Here is an 8,957-nt window from a genome sequence, read left to right as displayed (position 1 = left end):
CTGTGCAGGCCACGCAGACATTCCACAACAAAGCAAGCAGCCACACGACCCGATTGCAAAAGAAAAGAAAAGATCCAAAACCCAAACCCAAAGAGAATCTGTATTGTATATAACAGTGGTAACACTGGCACTCTCTGCCTTTCATTGATTGATTGTATGTACCATAAATGTGGATTGTGGACCATATATGCACCCATTCATAGCCATGCTGAAAGTGAAGCAGCACTGACTGGTCCCCTGTAGATATTTTTATAATATTATCACATTAGAGAGGCGCTAGCAATGTGCCATCAACACCCACACACAAGTGTTAGCCTCATTAATCCCATTCTTCATGCTGCTTGACTTTCACTCTTTTGCCTATGGGCAACATGCCTCGTCTCTTACAAACTAACTTCCCTTCACAAATTAGAATCCATCTTCTTCTCCTTGATTGTTTGTTGTGCAAACTCATATTTTTCTTCTTAAATTTTAGATCAATAGTCTATCATCCTGAATTTTAAATTTGACATATTAAATATTTAATCTTTATAATTTACTCCTATTGAATATTTAATTATATAATTAGCATTGAGCATGTAATAAATGTGTCATTATAATGACCAAATATTTGACCAAAAGAATCAAAATATATATATATATACACAGATTGACACACACACATATACATAGACTATGGGTTGTCGGTCAAAGCAAAGAAGACGAAAAATGGTGGTCGATTGAGGGTTGTCGATCAAAGCAAAGAGGAAAGAAAATGATGGGTTGGTCAAGACTCGCAGGTCGCTGATTGGAGTAAAGAAAACGGGGAATCGTGGGTTCGTCACGAATCACTGATTGAATCAAAGAGGAGGGGGAATGGTGGGTCGATTGCAACTTGTAGGTTTTCGATTGGAGGAAAGAGAAAGGTTCGAGATCGATCAAGATAGCGATGACTGGCGAGAGACTTGGTTCTTCGATTTGGGTTAATGAGAGATGAGAAATGGGAGCAAAGATGAAGGCCGAAGGGGAAGGGGAAGGAAAAAAAGGAAGGATCGATTCATGCATATAAATTCTTTTTCTATTTTCTTTCTTTTCAATTTATCTCGCATGTACCTTACGCATTATTTTAAAATCAGGTTAAGTAGTTAATATGTGTAAATTATAAAGATTATGTATTCAATTAGTTAAATTTAAAGTTTAAAAGAGTGATAAGTTTTTTTTATGTAAAGTTCAAGAAAAAAATATATGAGCTTCGTCATTCTTGTTTCCAAACTATCTGTTTTTTAGTCAAAATGTCATATATATATATATATATATCTCAATAAGACACCTACCCATCTCAATATCACTTTTTTGGTGCACTCAAATTGAGATTGATCTTGGGTTAATTTTGATAATTACTTGTAACATCATAGATTTTCATTCAAAAATGTTAGCCGAAGATGAGTTTATAAGGTCAAATATACCCAACATCTATAAATTATTGACGTGAGATTGGGTCTTGACAAACACCCATTTAAGTTAAAGAAGAAATTCATATATCAATCTGACCTAAACTAATTTTAGAATATTTTTCTATCAGCACCCACTCGATAATAGTTCTATTCTTCTAGGCTATAGGTTTGAATCTAAACATGTGAGCTAATGATAATTATTGGGTTCGAGTAGCCAAAAAATCTAATCAAAAGAAGAATATTCATCTTTGATTTGGTGGGCTTGCAAGGGGGTACTGGTATCCTGCTGGGCTGGGCTAGGCTGGGCTGAGATAGCCTATCTAATACGGCCCTGGGCCGGGACAAGGGCCCATGGACAGGCTTCTTAACATGCACCTTCTTCCATGTCCGTGTCGAACAGGAGCCAACACCACGGCATGGGCATGGCTCTTTGCGCCTCCCCCTCCCTTCTCACTTCCATTCCTATGGTGTTTCCCGCCAAAATCCCAAGCTCCTCCAATGTATCTATCCTACGCACCTCCCGCGTCATCCTACACCTTTGTCCTTCAACGCCGCCTCGCTCTCTTCCGATACCTCCCAGGGCAGCACCGCCTCAGAAATACGTCTATCCTGATCCAATCCCCGAATTCGCAGCATCCGTCCGTACAAATCTCTCTCTCTCTCTCTCTCTCTCTCTCTCTCCATACATGCTCCCAAATGCAGAGTTAACTTTTGGTCTTTTGTGGTGTTACAGGAAACTCAGAAGTTCAGAGATGAATTGGTGAAGAAGCTATCGGAGGAGAGGGAAACATTTGGGGATGATCTCGAAGCAGTCGTAGAGGTTTGTGCTAAGGTAACGATTGTTGTTTCTTTCTTAGGACGAATTTACCCTTTTTTTCTCTTTTGAAAGTTTGCTATTGGATGATTATGACATTGTTTGTGGTGGTGTTTGAGCATGACCTGCTTGATGAAATGTCTTATCAAGAGATTCTCTTGACACTGTTGATGCAGCATCGCAGTTGAACTTGTTAATTGTGCATTTGTTATTCACACAAAACCTATATGGAGTACTGTGATAGTGGAAAATCTACAGCAGTTTTGTTTTTCCTTGCGATGAAAATCGAGAGAGTTTTTGAAAGTTTACTGTTTTTAACTCTGTTTCTTGGGGAGAATCTTCCTATCGTTTTTTTTAATGGCTTATAGATTAGAGGATATCCCGGTTTTGCCTCTCTTTGGTGTAGGGTTTGCCCCCTCTAAGCAGGTTCTCCTAATTGATAACTGTTATTATTATTATTTTCTTATGACTGAACAATTTAAAAAAGCTTGATTTCTTGTCTGTTGTTTTGGTATTGAATGTTCTAATAGCTTCCTAATTGTTAAGTGCTAGGTTCACCTCTCCCAAAATTCTTATCCCATTTGAGCAACTGTTTCTAAGACATAGCTGGGACTGTCAGGTGCAGACAGCGGCTAAATAGGCAGTTATAATCATAGCCTTATTAAGATGGAACACATGCTTCCTTATCTGTGTTAAATTTGCTAGAAGGATGGTTAATCTGTCAACTGTTAAATTTTTATTGTTGACAGGAAGTTGCTAAACCTTTTATTAGGTACATTGGTATTAATTGGGTTTTGACTTCCTCTGGCAAAGGTTCAGTTAGCAGTTTGAGACAGATTTTTATCCCTTGATCTCATCTAATAGGGCCATAAGATAATAGAACTAGAAAAGAGCAATGTTAATGTACCATTGACCAGCCAAATGTGATTTAGCAAATGGATGCTTAATTTTCATACATAAGCTTCAAATGCTTGCCTTTCATTCTGTAGGATTATGGGTCTGCTTATGAGTGACTCAATCTCATTATGTGATTCAGATAGAAGAATTCTACAATTTCTGTATTGGTGGTGGTTAGATTAGATGATAAGTGAGACTAGCTCATAGCTCTATAAGCAAGAAGAGATTCCATTTACAGTTCATGATAGATATAGTCTATCAATTTGGTATCTTGATTTTGCTTATCTCTTCAATACTGCTGGTAAAGAGTAGGGCTCACGAGCTGTGAATTAACAGTATGGTTCTAGTAATCAAACTCCACTATGATCTCAAAAGTAATTCATGTTATTTCACAATGGGAGTATGCTCATGAAGCATTCATAAATTCTCTGGGTAATGGTTTAAATATCAGAGGTATGAATGTTGGTATCAAAGTTACTTAGGATGTTTCTGTGCACAAAAAGCATGTGGAAATGAACTCATCTCACACGAAAAATGAAATGTGGCTATCAAAAAAAGATCCAAATATCCTTGCTGTGCCATGTGCATGATGCCTTGTAAGCTGTCAACTTTGCCTGGCTTGCCGTTATTATGAGGTGGCACGCAACTGCTGCATGGAGCCAAGTCTTTTGGTTCCATGCTAAGACATCTCAATGTAGATAAAAGAATTCTCTTTGGTTTAGAATTTTATAATTAGAATTGTGTTAGGATTTTTTTATTTTTTTTTATTTAGGAATTTTGATGATTAGATTTTTTTATTTTATCAAGATGTATTTTAGTTTTGTAAAGCTTGTAATATATTATGAGGATTTAAGTCATATTAGGCTACCATTTTAGATAGTACTAGTTATGAAAGATTTTTAATTATTTTAAATCAATCCTATAAATATGACTAAAAGGGAGTTCCCAGTCCATGAGGCTCTCTACGGCAAGAGTCAAGATAGGGTCATATTTTATACAACCTTCCCCTTATGTTTGTTTGCAAAAAGGCCATTTTCGCAACTTGAGCCTATAAATATGATTGATTGCTGTAATTCCAGATAATAATTTTTAAATGAATAAAAATTGAATATTTGGAAGAGTTGGAGTTCAATCTAAGCTTGACCACGGTTCGGTTTGAACCGTGAATTGAATCGGAACCGTTCTCTTAAAAACTGAATTGAAACTGTCTTTTCAATTTCGGTTCAAAAACCGAAACTGGTTCAAACCGTTAAAAATAAATTAAACAAATATAAAATATATAATACAACGCACAATAATCGGTACTTCCGAAAATAATTCTGATTAAGGTAAGGGGGTTACAAATTCAAATTGTAAGCGAACTACGTGGGCTTTGATTACTTTAAATCTCAAAAGGATACGTAGACAACTTGATTGATGTACATTAAGTCCAAGCCCTTTTTTTCCTTTTTATTAAATTGGTTCGAACTGAAACTGAAACTATTGGGAATCGGAATCAAACCATCAAGGAACTGGAACCGCTAGCTTAGGAACCGTGGTCAGACCTAGTTCTATCTCTCCCCCTCCCCTTCTTCTTTCTTTCACCTTCAATTCCTCTTTCTGTTGTTGCTATATTGCTGATCTGTCTTTTGCATTTTTCTTTTTGCATTCTCCTAATTATTTCTATTGTTGCTTCTCTTCTTTTCCACCCTTGATTTTGCAACACATGCCACTTACTCTCATGGCGTGTGGATGCTACATATTGACTTCTCAGGTCTATTTTTTGTGGCTAAAAACTATTTTTTGAATTAGATTGTTATGACAAATCTAATTTTCTGCCTTGGTCATGCATGGTGCAGTGGTACCACACTCATTCCAAGTAAGAGCAGTTTTTCTTTTTTTTTTTTATAATGATTTTCTGGTTCATTTTGTTTGAAGAAATATCTAAATGCATCTTGAAATTTCGAAGCATAATATCTCGCAACGCATAAACCAAAATTATGCAAATAATCTATTTGATAGAATGAACATAAGGAAAATGGATTAAATCATTAAAGCGTATTTGTATGCAAGTGCTTGAGATTAAATCTTATAAATTAAAAGAACATTTCAAAAAAAAAAAAAAAATCAGAGTCTTCTGGCATAATTAATTCCTAAAACAAGAATTGCTAAAAAAAATGACAAAATTTCCGTGTCAGGCTATGGATGGTGGAAATTGGCTGAAATTCATGTATGTTGTGGTGTTAGCAGTGAGTGTTAATTAGTTGATCATCTCAGATCCACCACCAATTTTGAATCCATTTTGAGCGTGGATGACCAAAGAAAGTTTTTACTTGATTTTGTTTAATTGACCTTGTTTTGTTCACACTGTTGCTAGAACTCCTTTGCTAACCTTGTTTTGTTCCCACTGTTGCTAGAACTCCTTTGCTATGCATCTTATATAATTTAGCTTGAATTTTGTATTTATTGTATCAAAGGTGTGTGGAGGCATCTGTGTTATATGTATAATGCCAACCGTTCCAAATTGACAGAAATGCCAAGTCCAACTGATGCCTCCTGCTTTAGCTGGGGTAAAATTTATTCAAGCCCTTTTGCAAAAAGGAAAAATGCCCGTCCCTAGAGCACAGGACTCCCCACTTTACAAGCGTTAGGGAATGTGAAATTTCTATGCAACCTTCTCTTTGCTTTTTTTGCAAAGAGGTTATTCCCCCAACTCAAACCTGAACCTTAACGTTGCTTTCAATGTTATGCTCTACTCAAGCTCTTTTACAGAGTAGTAAAAATGCACTGGAGAATTTCATTAAAATACTTTCACATGTTGTGATCATGGATTATGCCATTTAATTAAAATACTTTTCACAGAATTAATCTGCTTGAGTCATTGAAATTGTAAAGTATCAGGCATCTATCGATTTCAAAAGTTAAAACTAATTTAAGCTGTGAATTTCATTGACATTGAATCGCTCTAAACTAATGAAAGGTACCAATCCTGGCTGCTGGAGTATGGATAAGGATAGATCAAACAAAAATCAAATTAGAGAATTTAATTTGTGAAAAGGACGCATACTTGGTCTAACATATGATTAGAGATAAAAAGTCGACTCTCTATTTCCCTTCTGCATAAAAAAGGAGTATGCTCATATTCTTTTTGTCCTAGCATTCACAAGCGTCCAAGGATAATGAACGGTAGTACTCATTTCCAAGCTTAATCTCTGTATTGGTGAAAATGTATAATAAAACTAATCTCTGTATTGGTCAATATGCTCTATGTAATTTAGTTTGTCTCCTTTTCCCTCCTTTTTTTCTTTTAACACTTTTTGGGAAGGTTGGCTTGCCATTTAGTCAATAACCCTACAATTTGCTTAACTGGATTGTTTCTTCCAATTTAGATGGTTATGCAGTGGAGATCACGATGATTCTGCAATATAAACCCTGTTTCTTTGTCTAATCCCTTGACCTGAAAACAGTTGAAATCATGACTCCTGAAAACAAATTGTTTCCTCAATACAGCAAACTGGGCTATCCAGACAGCTTTGATCAAGCTGTTTTTAACTTTTTGTGCATGTAGGATTGAATGCTGGCATTTTCCTGATGCTGATCTTTTTATTATGCTTTGAACCAATAATAGAATATTTGGGTTTCTCCATATAATTTACTTCTTGTTTTGGAAGCCACAGATACTCGATGAGTTCCTGCAGAAAGAGTATGGAGGACCTGGGACATTATTGGTGGAGCCTTTTACGGATATGTTTGTTGCCCTCAAGGGGAAGAAACTTCCCGGCGCTTCATTTGCTGCTCGGGCATCTCTATTATGGGCTCAAAATTTTGTCGATCAGGACTGGGAGACTTGGAATCGAAACAATCACCAGAGTAAACACCCCTAATTCTGTAATTCCCTGAAGGGAACTGGTTATCTTCTTCTTATGTTCAATGAAAATGGGATGAGTTCTGTCTTGGCCATGGGCAAAAAGAGTCAAAAACTTCATTGCTGTTTCTTTTTTGTTTTGCTATACAGAGGGATTATTACTTGAAAAAGATAGAACTGTGGCTGACAATGGTGTTGATATGTCCATAGCAATTTCCATGGAAATTTTCCAGGTTAAAAGGCTTTCATTTATGAGAAGCATCTACAAAATGGAAGATGTAGTTGACTCAACTTCTCATACCATGGCTGGAGGTTACAACAGAACTACCATTAACTTACACCCTCGGAGATACTTTGCAAGGAAGGGCGCCATGTCTTTGGCCTTGCTCCGGCCGTATTTGTCGATCCCGGCCTCTGCCGATGTCTCTCCTGCCTCGTTGCCTGCAGTTTAGGTATGATCAAAAGATGGGTTACCATGATCTAGGCTTATATAATATATCTACCATACACACACGCACATGCTTGTGTTAAATCTCTTCATTGCAGAAGAAGGAATCAAATATTTGAAATGCTCTGCAAACGGAAAGGCTCGATGATGTGTCTTTTTGTGAATCAAGTTGCAAATTTCGAGCACTCTGCCATGGAGAATTTGAAGTACAGAGAGTGATACCAGAGAATTTGAAAGAAGAGGTCACCTGACTAGTTTTCTCCGATTCGGACTTCTGTGCTGCTGCAGCCGCCGCCTCGCAAGTGGAACTCTGCGTTTGAGCCGATTCTGCCTGGTTCTTTTTCATCTTCGCGTGCTTCTTGGCTCGCAAAACCTTCATAACATCTGCAGCCACAGACACAGCCACAGGAAAATAAAAGACAAGCTGAGAAGTCTATAGCCGGAAACAGAGCAAGAATGGAATAATGAGAGGACAGGAGAGGAGAGAAGAGAAGAAACCTTGGGCGGTGACAAGTCTGTAAGCGCGGCCGAGAACGAGAGTGTCGGTGGGGCGGAGAAGCTTGACGCGGGTGAATCGGACGGTCTTGTGGTCGGCAGCGTTGTCTTCCTCGGGGGAGATTGGCAAGGGAATTATGAGAGAAACGTAGTGGCCAGGATTGGTCTTCATGACCTCGCTGGCGCTCACCGACCAGTACATCCTCTCTATCCGGCCGTCTGGATGTTGTATCACCAGTGCTGCGGCGTCAACTGCTTGGCAATTTCCCATCTCTCTCTCTCTCTCTCTGTAATCTCTCTCTGTGGTTGAATGAAGAAGAAGAAGAAGAAGCAGAAGCAGAAGCAGAGGGAGGGGGAGAGAGAGAGATAAGGAAGAGGGAAGCGGGAGGAGGCGAAGGAAGTAGCAGTCTCTTTCTGGGCTGTTATGGAAATGTTAAATGGGTCTTCCCCCAACAACTATTCTCTTGCTATTAATGTCCTCTCTCTCTCTCTCTCTCTCTCTCTCTCTCTATTTCTTCATGAATAAAACAATGTTTGAATGTAATAAGTCATATTTGGACTTTGAATTTAAATTGTATAAACTTGTGTTTTATAATGTGAGTGAGTGGTGAAAAGATAAAAAGACCAACATTTCTTCAATTGTCACTTAATGTACGTAGTTGGGATGGGTGAATAATAAATCTTTTTTTCATATGTGAATAAAACAATTCAATTCAATAATAAATCTTAAATTGAGTTGAGATGGGTGTTGGTGCAATTGCAGAGCCTTCTTATTTTTTTTTTTTAATTTTAACTTAAAAATAGGGTCATATTTTCAATTCAATAAATAATTTATTTAATTGTTATGTTTAAATGTTGAATTAGGTACTTGTTTAAATAATAAAATATATTGAGTTGTAAAACGCATATTACAAGAAATAGCAAATATGACTAAATCAAGTTGATTGCTCACATAAATTAAAATTTATGATCCACATAAATGTATTGAGGGTGCTGTTTTAGCTTTTTTGAAAGGTCAAATAATGC

General features: G+C 37.2%; 2 protein-coding genes across 4 annotated transcripts; one reads left to right on the top strand and one right to left on the bottom strand.

Annotated features, from left to right (window-relative positions):
* Nucleotides 1-1,824: 1,824 nt before the first annotated feature.
* Nucleotides 1,825-7,007, top strand: LOC127789205 (protein PLASTID REDOX INSENSITIVE 2, chloroplastic-like). 3 transcript variants are annotated; one of them, XM_052318026.1, is made up of 3 exons: nt 1,825-2,071; nt 2,167-2,253; nt 6,801-7,007. In XM_052318026.1, the coding sequence occupies exons 1-3, from the start codon at nt 1,850-1,852 to the stop codon at nt 7,005-7,007; spliced, it is 516 nt and encodes a 171-aa protein (XP_052173986.1). In that variant the 5' UTR covers nt 1,825-1,849. The 3 variants fall into 3 exon arrangements, with proteins under 3 accessions (XP_052173986.1, XP_052173985.1, XP_052173984.1); XM_052318025.1 differs by having other exon boundaries at nt 2,167-2,265; XM_052318024.1 differs by having other exon boundaries at nt 2,167-2,265; nt 6,795-7,007.
* Nucleotides 7,008-7,069: 62 nt separating this feature from the next.
* On the bottom strand, nt 7,070-8,202 carry LOC127789207 (uncharacterized). Its single transcript, XM_052318027.1, has 3 exons — nt 7,935-8,202; nt 7,684-7,820; nt 7,070-7,429 (listed from the first exon to the last, which is right to left on the bottom strand). The coding sequence occupies exons 1-3, from the start codon at nt 8,200-8,202 to the stop codon at nt 7,319-7,321; spliced, it is 516 nt and encodes a 171-aa protein (XP_052173987.1). The 3' UTR covers nt 7,070-7,318.
* Between the last annotated feature and the right edge of the window lie 755 nt (nt 8,203-8,957).

This window comes from Diospyros lotus, chromosome 13 (assembly GCF_014633365.1).
Source record: "Diospyros lotus cultivar Yz01 chromosome 13, ASM1463336v1, whole genome shotgun sequence".
Classification (NCBI taxonomy): domain Eukaryota; kingdom Viridiplantae; phylum Streptophyta; class Magnoliopsida; order Ericales; family Ebenaceae; genus Diospyros; species Diospyros lotus.
The sequence above is the reverse complement of the archived record's forward strand: the minus strand, read 5'-3'. Positions and strand labels throughout refer to the sequence as shown.

Bases quoted from the DNA above. Each gene is read 5' to 3' on its own strand.
- LOC127789205 (XM_052318024.1), top strand. From the start codon at position 1,850: ATGGGCATGGCTCTTTGCGCCTCCCCCTCCCTTCTCACTTCCATTCCT. The intron at 2,072-2,166 runs GTCCGTACAAAT...GTGGTGTTACAG, and splicing joins TCCCCGAATTCGCAGCATCC to GAAACTCAGAAGTTCAGAGA. The intron at 2,266-6,794 runs GTAACGATTGTT...TTGTTTTGGAAG, and splicing joins TCGTAGAGGTTTGTGCTAAG to CCACAGATACTCGATGAGTT.
- LOC127789207 (XM_052318027.1), bottom strand. From the start codon at position 8,202: ATGGGAAATTGCCAAGCAGTTGACGCCGCAGCACTGGTGATACAACAT. The intron at 7,821-7,934 runs GTTTCTTCTCTT...CTGTGGCTGCAG, and splicing joins CAGACTTGTCACCGCCCAAG to ATGTTATGAAGGTTTTGCGA. The intron at 7,430-7,683 runs GTGACCTCTTCT...CCTAAACTGCAG, and splicing joins AATCGGAGAAAACTAGTCAG to GCAACGAGGCAGGAGAGACA.